The 12,353-nt window shown below is 36.7% G+C and overlaps 1 protein-coding gene across 1 annotated transcript in view; it reads left to right on the top strand.

Annotated features, from left to right (window-relative positions):
- suclg2 (succinate-CoA ligase GDP-forming subunit beta) overlaps positions 1–12,353 on the top strand; it is a 140,272-nt gene that overhangs the window by 108,857 nt on the left and 19,062 nt on the right. The window contains exons 7-13 of the mRNA XM_077725598.1: positions 3,870–3,969; positions 4,180–4,270; positions 5,438–5,590; positions 6,000–6,089; positions 6,710–6,806; positions 7,486–7,647; positions 8,973–9,115. Of these exons, the coding sequence (XP_077581724.1) occupies positions 3,870–3,969; positions 4,180–4,270; positions 5,438–5,590; positions 6,000–6,089; positions 6,710–6,806; positions 7,486–7,647; positions 8,973–9,115 (836 nt within the window). The remainder of the gene's footprint in view (positions 1–3,869; positions 3,970–4,179; positions 4,271–5,437; positions 5,591–5,999; positions 6,090–6,709; positions 6,807–7,485; positions 7,648–8,972; positions 9,116–12,353) is intronic.

Raw genomic sequence — 12,353 nt, 5'->3', positions numbered from 1 at the left:
AACACGGCGGTCCCCAACCTCTTTCTCACCGCGGTCCGGTAAAGCTCTTTCTATTTTCTTGCGGACTGGCTAATGAAGAGGGCGACAACTTAAGACAAAATTATGTGGGGTTGGTTGAGGTAGGTGCACGAACGGCACCCACGACGGCAAAAAAAATAAAACAAGTTATAGCAATTATTTATTATTATTATTATTTCAACAACGTTTCTCATTTCAAGTAGGAGATCAAGATTAAAAACGTTAATATTTTTTACTCTGACGGACCGTCAGGTTGGGGACCACTGATATAGCAGACATTCGTAAGCAAAAAAGGCAACAAATAAATAAAATAAAGAGTCGAGAACCAGGTGAGAGGACCGAATTTGGCTGGCAAAGAATCCCAGTAAAGTCCCTCTGAGCTGACTAGATGGGGAACCACATGTGCCAGTAGCTCAAAGTTGCAGGGAAAAAGTTGCTCGGTAAAGCAGTTGAGCAGGCCAACTTTGACTGGCAAGCAAGTTAAGCAAAGTGACAAAAACACTGCTTGTGTGACAGCTTATAACTGTGGAGGTGAAGGGAGAACAAAAAGGGGTAGGTACTTGCATAATATAGCACGGTGCCATGTCACACCATGATCAATATAACTTATTTCAAACAGGCCACACTCCTTTGGTCCCTTGGGCGTCTTTAAGGGAAAACATTTTTAAAAGTATCTTTATATTGTGGTCTAACAGCTTCCTGAACTCCCCAGACTGCTTCCAACTGGAACCACTCTGAATTTGGGTCATTTCTGTGTCAAACTAGCAACTTTTCTCCGTGCTCAATGGGTATCATCACAAATAAACAGCAACCATCCTTTTTCTACTTCTATCTTGTTTATTGTCCTGGGTAAAGTAATGCACATATCCACTAGAAGCAAAACATAAAATGCCATAACCTTGAAAGAAAGTTTTTAATGAAGATACAAGTTAAAAGGTAAAACACTTCACGATTCATTGACTCCAATTGACTTTAATGACACTTTTCAAGTTCTCCTGGGTGTATTAACATTTTTGGCAGATGGGTGACTCAAACAATAATGGCTCATCGTTTTAATTTTTGTGGACCCATACTGGAAGACGCTGACATGAAGCTGTCAAGAAATCAAAGCGCTTGTAATGTATGCCCCAAAGGGACATGAACACAACAGGGACACTTTTAGCCTTCTGTCTGTCAGAAGTTAATTGCCCAAAACCATTACCAAAGTCTATTTGAAATACAAACAGTAGAAACCATTTTACTATACAATTGAACTTTATATCAACCCTTATCTTTTTTCCCCCCAATACTATTCAACTTAATTCCAAAACGAAAATGCAAAGTCCTCTTTTTTTCAATTGGTTGCTTCTGGTCCTCACCTTCACCGAATTCATCGATTATATACAAGTACAAACATTGGACCCGATTGAATGTTTCAGTGACTTTGCAGCTTTTTAAAGAATTCAACATAACTCCCATTGGGTACTTTCATTATTTCCTTTCTCAAAATAAGGCAATGTAACTGTGAAAAGTGCTGACAGTTGTGTTTAGTGCTGAGTTGAATTGGCTTAACCACAGCCCGTTTTTGTCAGAAGTACTGAGGGATAAGATGACCCTCTTAGAGCTTTGTGAGTAGTGTGTTGGTGTGTGTGTCATTGTGCTTCTTATGGAACTGTGTAGCAGATGCCGACTGTTGTGCCCTTTTTAATGATGTTTTTTTTTTACATTTTTTATAAATAGCCTAAACTGCATCAGGCAACAGCTAGTTATCTCTATTTGATTTTGGATATCATTTTATGATTCACACGTAAATGATGAAAATTTCCCCCTGGAAATGATGTTTGGCCTATTCAGCCAGGTAAAGGAACAGAAGGACAGCAGCGTTATCTTAATAGCGCGAATAAATGAGTACAGTGATGGCACTCTCTGTTCCACCAGAATGTTCCCTTAACTCTCTGGATGGACAGATGAGCTCATGTTGCTTAGGAGTTTTTTACCTGTGACAAATCAAGACAAATGATCCTGTATTTCAACCATTGTGTTCAATGCACAATTAGGAGGAAGAGTTTTGGAGGATCCACAATTACTACATTTTTTAAGCCAGATGAAGCTCTCCAATGCTAGGACATAATGGGAAACATGCACGCGCAAGCATTGTTCATTGGACTCGTTTTGGACCTTATGTCACAGCGTGAAGTTGCTGGGTTTTAAGTCTGTGTTTTTGAAAAAGCCATGAATTTGTAATTTGTCCTAACAGCTGTAAATAGGCTTTGCAGGGGTAAAGCTGCCTGTCTTTCATAGAGATGATTTTCGTAAGCAGCTTAGTGTTTCCACCTCCTCATTACGCACTCTAACCTATTCACGTTGATGGTGAGACATGGAATTATTTTAGACACCCATCCTCTTCTATCGAATTAGCATGATATTAATGTGCCAGTCGAAGTAAACTGGAGGCTCATCCTTGATTCAATGGTGCCTTTCATGCCTTCACAACAATGGATGCATGAGTTAAATTGGAGAAATTTTACTTGAAATCTATTTTTGAAACACTGTTGCTCTTTTAGCAAAAATTCATTATCACATTTAAAACAACTTGAAAGAAGGTGATGCATGTGGCGATGGTGTGACTGTGAAATATTTTCATGGGTTTTAAAGAGAGGTTGACTTTAATCACAATGGCCTTGTGTTTAAATTCAAATTTGAAAGGATCAGAGTCATTGTTTTGCATCATTGCAGTGAGAGAGCCTCAGAGTGGTACAATGATAGAATGGTAATTTTTACCCAGAAGTATTTGTTTTACTTGCCCAATTAGCATTTTTAAACAAAGCTCAGCCTACTTATGTGAAGTTTTATTTTATTTTATTTAATGCTACATATGTGAGCCTTTTTTTAGAAAGGTAAATGCTTTAAAAGAATAAGAAAGTGTAAAATGTATCTGTTATTGCTGCTTTTAAATAAGCCAATCTCCAAGTTTTACCACATTAAACATATTCCATTAAGATTTTCTGGACCTGCTGGCTCCAGTATAGTAATAAACATTGCACAACAGTGAGGAATAATTAATCACTCCATAAATGTAATAAGCTTAAGCATACTTTAATTTCTCTCAATGCAACATATTTTGTACAATACCGTAGTAGCTTCAATTGACCGTGTTATTTGTATGAGCACAAATTCAATGGTGTTAGACTATATTACCATCTAATCTACATACCATCTAATAATTAAACCAATGAGCCTAAAAACTAAACTAAACACCATCATTATATGTAAATTGGTATTACGAGCACACATTCATTGTTAAAATTAAAGTTTCAGCCTTATCTACTCTGGTACTGGTTTTTAACCATTTTTTGCAGAGGTTTTGGAGACCCTGTAGGTTCTTGGATTGTGTTTTCATTTTCTCTTTCCTTTGGTTAAGCTTGTTTCTTACCTGCAGGGTGAAGGTGTGCATCTAGCCGTCCACTTTTTTTCCCCAACCCTGCAGAGCCACTTGTGAATGACTAAACCCATCTTAGTTAATAATAATAATAACCTTGCCGTGAACCATCTTTCATCAAATTGCATGAGGACATTGTACGAGGCATAGTAAATTTTCAGCTTGTTGTAGAGAAGTGACAGTAAAGGATTGTTGGGAGATTTTATATGAGAGGAAGATAAAGTTTAAATGCTTTAATTTTAGTATATTAACTGGAATATACAAAACTGCATTTATACGTCAGATTTTATGTATGGAAAGACTAATTTGTGTATTGAATACAAGTGTATGTATTTGTCTTTTTTTCATCCATGAACCAAAGTATGCAGCACACTATAAAAGAATTAAAAGTGCTAAACCTACACCTTACATTCTGTCATTGTTTGTATTTTAGATGCCAAAGAGATTGTCTTAAAAGCCCAAATTCTCGCTGGTGGGAGAGGGAAAGGTGTATTTGACAGTGGCCTCAAAGGTGGAGTGCATCTAACAAAGGAGTGAGTATGCCTGTTGCTTGGTATTTTTAAAAAAAGTCTTGTAAAAATTCCTATAAATAAGTAAAAACAACAAGTCCTATTGTTATATTTTTTCTTCAGCAGGAACATTTTTTACACTTACAAATATAAATCTATTTTGATGCACGACAAATATATAATTTTCTATGTGTTCATTCTCCGTGTTAAAATTTTGGAATTCATCTTCTGCAGCCCAGCAGTTGTTGGTGAACTGGCCAATAAGATGCTTGGTTTCAATCTGACGACCAAGCAGACACCTAAAGACGGAGTGAAAGTAAAAACGGTAAATTGGCCCTGGAAGATTTTTTTTTGGGTCATCCCCAACAATATGTAATTTGATGGTGTGGTTAGATGGGCATGCTAAGCACTCTTCCACTTTATTGCCTCTTTTCCTTCCCCTTTCCTTAATTTCTTCTCTAAGTAAGAGCTTAATGGCAAAATTAGGAAAGTGCACCATACATTTCCTCCACCGATTAGTGTTGGTTATTAAATAGCGCTCTTCATTAAGTGTTTAACATATCCATGTGAAAATATTAAGAGGGATATCTTCAATACATTTTTTTTTATGTTGATGTTAATTGAAACGAGTGGGCACTGCTTTTTACTCTAAATATTTTTGAGACTCTTAGCTTCAGACCTACTTTCCCTTAACTAGACTGCATTCAAATTCAATTAAAAACCGTTTTAGGCAATACCTGGTAAGATCTGCCACTGGCTGGTGTTGAAGGGCTGAATGAAAATAGTCCTTTTAGTCTAAGCTTGGCCAATCATATGACAGCCACAGCTTAGCTGTCAGGTTTCCAATGAAGCTTGAATCCACTCTCAGGCCTTACTGCACCACAGAGCACAGAACGCCCTGCATTGGGAAGTACTATTGCATCTACTACATGGATATGCTGTCAGTGATGATAGAGGGTTGAGCAGAGCTGATGGGAGATGTGTGAAATATTGCTGTGGAATAAGACAATATAGAATAAAAAGAGTGGATTCCAGATGGTTTTATTTTGACACAATGTATACAGGTCTACTGGAAGTTGAATGACTGTAAGAAGGACCGACTAGATAAAAATAGCTGAGGATAGATAAGGCAATTGATCTTATTTTGCAAGTTGATAGTTTGGAAGCACAAGAAAAATAGAACTATACTGTCCCTTAATCTAACCAATTCCCTATGTTCTTCTTCTGCTTTTCCCAATTACCCATGCCTGCTTTACTGTTCTCTTTTTTTAGCTCAGTTTTCTTCAAGTGATTCCGACAGTTTTTCCTTCTGTGAATATTCAATATTACCTATTGTGTATATATTATATTTTTCACGCTTTAATGGGCTTGGCAAATTATTACCCTTCCTCAATCACAGTCACAAGCAATAACCAGCATACTATCACAGATGTTTTATTCTAGCCAACCAGACTGGTGTAACAGCCACCTTGTTACTTTTAATTATGTTCAGGTGATGGTTGCTGAGGCGATGGACATAAGCAGAGAGACTTACTTTGCCATTTTAATGGATCGTTCCTGTAATGGTCCTGTTATGGTTGGAAGTCCCCAGGGAGGTATGGATATTGAGGAAGTAGCAGCCAGCACCCCTGAACTCATTTTTAAGGTACGCCTTTTGCGGTGAACACTCCACATACTATTGTAGTAAAAAGCCTTAAAAATATATATACATGTACATTTAAATGGGTCATTTGCACATACTGGTGTAATACACATTTCTGAGTATGCATACACCTCAACCTTAGTCAAGTGAACTCCAATAGCTTTGCAGTCAGGTCATCCTAGAAGGTTTTGAAAAGACTGTTCATCATCAGTGCCTAATCTGGGCAATATTTAAAGACTACTTAACCAAGGAACTCTTTTTTTATTATTGTAGTTGTTTTATGAAAGTGATATGTACAAATTTTACAAAACATATACCTATGAGACTTGGACATTGTTGTCGAACTTTTGTACAGCACAATCATTTTCAAAAGCAAGCTAATGAAACAGGTTTTTCACTCCCACTCGAACAGGAAGCCATAGATATAGTTGATGGTGTACAAGAGGACCAGGCAGTTCGCATGGCAGCTAATTTGGGTTTCAAAGGAACTCTGCAGAGACAGGTAATCATCTATATGAGGTATTTATGAAAGCGTAATACAGTATGACGCAGACACAATGATATATAACTAATATTTTCCATATACCCAGTTTACACAAAGACTGCTGCATGGTTATTTATAGACAGAAAAAGGTATTCATTTTTTTTAAGACAATTGTACAAAAGTACAATTTCTCCTGGTTCTTTTTCCTTGGTTGTGTTGAAAGATAGAAATAAAATGTAACTGAGTTAACTAAAAATAAATATCACACTTTAATTTTCATCTGTCTGTACAATCAACATTATTTTACTTATTAGGTCCACTTTGTTGAGTGTAATATAGCAATAGTATCTTAATTATACTTGTCGTAAATATCTCATCAAATCTTGGCCCTTCTGCAGCATTTAGTAACAATTGTGATGAGCATACTAAATCATCTGTCTAAAATTATATTTGTTGATGTTTGATCAAAATAGATTTGATCTCAGTATCCAGAACAAAAAAAGAAAACTAAAGACAATGTGACAGTGAAGGTGATCTGCCATGTTTTGTTGTGAATATGGAAGGCTGATTGGTCTTGGTCGGGCCGGCTGCTCAGATCCAAACCATCAGGTAATTACTTTCCTCAATGGACTTTACAGGCAGCAGATCAGATTAAGAGGCTCTATGATCTCTTCTTGAAAGTCGACGCCACTCAAGTTGAAGTCAACCCTCTTGGAGAGACTCCTGAAGGACAAGGTACCTTCTCTTGTTATTCAAATTAATGTATCTTTCAATGTCTTTATTTTGTGTAGGTTGGCTATGGACTAGCTGAAAGATGCATATAGGCTTTATAAAAATGCTTATTTTAAAATACCTTTAAATATTTGTCATTGTTTTTTTCCTGACTGAAGATTTTTGAGGCTATGGTTTAACTTTGTGCTACAAATTAGAATTGGTATTTCTTCAGGTGTGACACAGAAACAATGAGATGGTTTTCATAGGGTAAAATAGGTTTAGTCATTGCTTTGGTTGCATTTAGGCTCCCTAAAATCATTGTTGTTTTTTTTTATTCACATACTTGCTTAAGGAAGAATGTGTGTTGTTATCCTTGAATATTTGAAAAAGTATAACTCCTTTAAAAACCAGGTATTTTGAGTGGGAGGATCTGTACAGACATGAAATTGAAAATTGTTTTAGATTTTAAGTGGAGTGAATATTGCATACAGGAATTCTATAGCAATGGTCAATTATTTTATTCTTTTGAGGCAGCATATAGTCACGCAGCAGCAGTTGATTATTAAGTTAGCCTATAAAGTCACAAAGATTTTTAAAAATGCCTTCTTTTTTTCCCCTCATAATTACCTGTTTGCATGCGACACCTCTGTACAACTAAAGCAAACCCTTACTTTTGTCCGAACTCTTCTTACATGACCAGTGGTCTGCTTTGATGCTAAGATCAACTTTGACGACAATGCTGAGTTCCGTCAAAAGGCTGTCTTTGCCATGGATGACATGACTGAGAGTGACCCCACAGAGATGGAAGCTGCCAAGTGGGATCTCAAATATATTGGTCTGGATGGAAACATTGCCTGCTTTGGTATGAAAAAAAAGTCTATATATTTAGTATTTATAGTAGTAAGTTGCAGATAGATACAAAGTTTTCATACATAGTTTCCAAATTGGTTGCCTTGTTACATAATACGAATACAGTGGATATCAAACGTATTTTTATGTGAAAACTTGGATCAAGATAAATGGTGCATATACATGCATCAAGGTTTATCACTAAAATATCTGATATACTCATGCGTATATACAGTCATACCTCTACTTACTACATTTTCAGATTGTGAAACCTTTTGAGATGCAAATGAGTGCCTCAAGATACAAGACAAAGATCCAAATTACGAAAACGACAGTACATTTCCTATCCATCTTTTTCATTTTGAAAATTTTGTGGAAGCACTGCTTCTTGCATTACAATTTCCCTACACTGTACTGGGCTTTCATTGGTTGTCTCACAACAACCTTCAAGGTTTCTTTGACCTTCATCGTCTGCTTGAACTTAAGATGTGGCTGAGTGCCTTGATGGACTCGCAGTCGACAACAACTCTTCATATTTCAAGATTCTCGTGTGATTTTTTTTTTTTACCGCCATCCGTCGTTATGGGCTTGAAGTTTTGCTTGGAGCAAGCTATTATCGTTGAGTACCTTTGACAAAACAGAAAGAAACGGGACAAATTTGTTGGTATTTTTGTGGGGACCAATTAATTTCGTAAGTAGAAGTACGACTGTATACTCATATTTCACTCTTTTTATGTTGAAAAAGGAAATTATAATGATCTTCACGATAACCTGACATTGGAACTCTGCTAGAAAGACATTTTAATTCCACTGTATATCTTAGTTCCAGTGGGACACGGTGAAGTCCTTACTTAAATAAAGACACTCTGGGCACTATTCTAATCCACATTACCTTCTGACGATTCCAGAAGGGATGCCACCGTAAATAATGTGTTCTAATTAGTGATAATCCACCCAGAATGTCTCTCGTGAATTGGATTGTTAGCGGTCTCATTAAAGACTCACATAATTGTCATAAATCAATGCTTTTTCAGTTTACAGCAGCACCAACAGGTACACCATCTTTTTACCCTCTATTGAACACATAATTTCACTTTGCACTCTTGGTTACTCAAACTCAACTATAATAAAATGTGATGTAGAAATTTAAACATCATGAATGGTAATAGGAAATGGGTGCTATAAGGCTCCATTGGCTGCTTGTCCAGACCCAAGCCAGCCCTTCCACAAGTAGTTTTTTGACAATCAGATTAAGCAGCTTTTGGTTGTCCTTCATATTTGAATTTATTTTCATTATTCCGATATACTAATGCTGATTTCTTTTTAATCTCCTTTTAGTCAACGGTGCTGGATTGGCTATGGCCACATGTGACATCATTGATCTGCATGGAGGAAAGCCAGCCAACTTCCTCGATCTTGGAGGAGGAGTCAAAGAGACACAGGTGTATGAGGCCTTTAAGCTTCTTACTGCTGACCCAAAGGTAAAGAAAGATACTAATCACAGCACATTAAAAATAACATCACTTATACACTTTTTTTATAAGTAGGATAGTCATTGACCCTATTAGGTCCTTTCACGTCTGATTCTGGGATAATTTAAAAATAAATTGAATTATAGGCCACACTCCAGTCTTTAATCTCATTTAAGGCCTGTTCATAAAGTTGTCTGTTCTAGAAGAAACATGCACACAATTAGAGACCAGGTCACAAGGTTTTAATTATCTTTCAGCTTCAGCATGGTAATGTACCCATCCATCCATTAACTGTACTGTCTTGGTTTGGGGTACTTTTATTGAACTCACAAACACAAAGTACCTCCTCATTAAATGTGCGAACGTTCAAGAATTACTTATATTTTTCCATATTCTAATTATATGTTGCTATTACTACTGATATCAATTACAGCAGTACTATAATCTAGAATTATAATATAGAATCATTCTATATTCTTCCACAATAACATTTGTTTTGACTGTTATTCATACGTCTTACCTGCCTTGAAATCCCCACACACCTCAACTGTGTCGCTTGCTTCGATGTCTCTGGCTCATTGTGCTGAGAAGAGAGAAGTAATGTGAGTGCATTGATGATACTAAATGGAAGACGCTTGGCCTGAGATGACAAAGGCTCTTTCTGTTTTTGCACAGTTCCATCATAAGAGCTGACCGTTATTATTTCCTGAATGCAAATGGGAGCAGGGAACCTGAAGGGGAAAAAAATAGGAAAACACTTTCCGAACTTATTGGGAGAGGAAAATACTATGGTCGTTGTCAAGTCATACTGTAACATTTTGTGCAGCATGGGTCAGCAGAGCATTCAGCTTTGTATTTCTATTGCCTTTAGCATGTTTGAAGCGCTCATGGATTTGTTTACCAGACAACAATAAATTGCCCAACTTCCTCCGTAACCACATATTAGAGTGTTTGTGCACAGAATTCCTGAACGCATGGAGGTTTACTTCACTTCTCCTGTAGGCAAAATGCTGGTGAAAGCAGAAAATACCAAATAAGCTTTTTATTGCTTTGTGCCTGTCCAGCAAAGAAAGTGACAGATAGCAATGGCTGCTTTGTCCAATTTGAGATCTATTTTGTTCTCGAGCCTCCAGGAAATGTTATAAACTTAAGCAGTAACATTTTTGTAACAATGACAAACATTTTCTAGCCTTTGACTCAAGCCATCAAAATGTATATTTCTAACCCGTTTTCAGTTCAAGAACATTTAGTCCATGTTGAATCATATCTATTGAGCTAGAGGGATGCCCCACTGCATCTTCCCCAACCATCTTAATTTTTTTTGGCTGACTTCAGTCCATTTATTATTTGCCTTTTTTTCCTTTTACTCTAGACTTTCATCTTGTTAAATCGTATTATAGTCAATGCGAGGAGTCCTATTCAAGTCTATGCCTGCTAGCTAAATCCTCCACCTTCTGCTTTTTCCCTTTCCTATACGGCTACCTTAGGCCATATCTAATTATGGTGAGAAAGTAGTGGTTGCAACCAGAACCAGGTGCATTTGACCATTTCATCAGTCTTCAAATGAAATGACGCAGTTTGCATGATGTGTTGTTATATTGTAACATTATGAAGGAAAGCTTGAAATGAAAACAACATGCCTTACTCACACACATGAGAGTGTAAACATTGAGATTCTCTGTCAAACGCCACACATATTACAATCCGGTAACTTTATTCACAAGCTGAGTCTTTTGGAAAAAAAAAAATAAATAAAGTGACAAGCCTGTGGGAGGCGTTTGGTCCCCTTTGTTATAAACACAAAGGCTAACCCAAAATGAACAGGAGAAAAAAAAAATCAAATGAATCCCCCCTAACCTCAGCAGGATAATTGAGTTCGGTCACAGTGACAAGAATATTAGACAAAAACTAAATGTGGGGCTGGCCATGGAGGTTACATGTATTTAGCCTGTTCAACAATCTACAACAATAGCAGTTGCTGTGTGTGGTTTTGTGCTGAAAGGACAATACGCTGCTGCGTGTTACATTTCACAAAAACATAATAGCTTCCATCACTCTTCCATAATCTGTAAAATCGTTCTGGGAAAACCTGTGATGACATACCCCATAGCATTAGAAGAAAAATCGACAAACTATCATATGGTCATGACAAAGCATTGCGAATGATTTAAACACAAGATGACATAACATTAATACTTTCTTATATTAAAATCTGAGCATAAAAACTTTTTTCAGTCTTATTTACCATGGTAGTCCAAGTCAGTGTTAAAATAATAATTTATGAATGACAATACAATATTAAAATAATCCAAAACAAAATATCAGAAGCACACAGTGAGGAAGGACGCAGAGGTAAGATATTACATATCCAACCCCAATTGCCATTGATCTATAATTTTTGGTTGAATAAAAACCGAATAGGAAGAGAAAAACAGAAATCATGTTCAGCCTGTATTTGATTACCAAGACATGTTTGTTTTTAGAAAGTTATAATTAACTCATAATTTTATAGCTAAAACATATATAATTACTATATTTGAATCTTACTAACAAGGCTAACTTCTTAGATTTCCCCAAAAATCCAGATAAGTTAGTTATAAGATAATGCATACTGACTTTCATTTGTTGGAAGGCTGGGCAAAAAAGGATCAATAGGGTCGCTACACATTCAGACCTCCATTCGTCTTCCGAAGGTTAATTTGAAGAAGTGAAGCGATTGTCTGAAAACTTGCAAGGGAACTGAAGTCTTGTCAGATTGATTTGGCCCTCAGAGAACCTATGTCTCATCTGTCTCCTTCACCATTTCTTATGGGTAGGAGAGTACCTTTTAGTGTATTTTTCATACCAAATCTATTGGTTTTTATGCAACATCATCAGACAGCACATTACTTAACCATCATTTATCCATGAAGACCATGGACTGCTAGTATATTGTCTGCATCATGTCTATCTTCCAATTTGACCCTGTAGATTTTCACACATCGACACACAGTTCCGAAAGGCATGCCTGATTGAGCGTTTCCCCTCTACAACATTCCTTACCTGTGAGACATCAATATAGGATCTGGGATTGGAGTGCCAGCTAATTGAGCTCTGCACTCTTTTTTTCTTCTTAAGCTACATGGAGTGTTTTGATATTGCTTTACCTACTTCACACTTTTCGGCCAAGGGCCACAGCTCTGTCTTTAAATTGGGCCTTTTGTTTCCACGAGGGGGGAACATGACTGTGACTGAGTATTATTATAAA

The sequence above is a fragment of the Stigmatopora nigra genome, chromosome 10 (genome assembly GCF_051989575.1).
Source record: "Stigmatopora nigra isolate UIUO_SnigA chromosome 10, RoL_Snig_1.1, whole genome shotgun sequence".
Lineage (NCBI taxonomy): Eukaryota > Metazoa > Chordata > Actinopteri > Syngnathiformes > Syngnathidae > Stigmatopora > Stigmatopora nigra.
The sequence above is the reverse complement of the archived record's forward strand: the minus strand, read 5'-3'. Positions and strand labels throughout refer to the sequence as shown.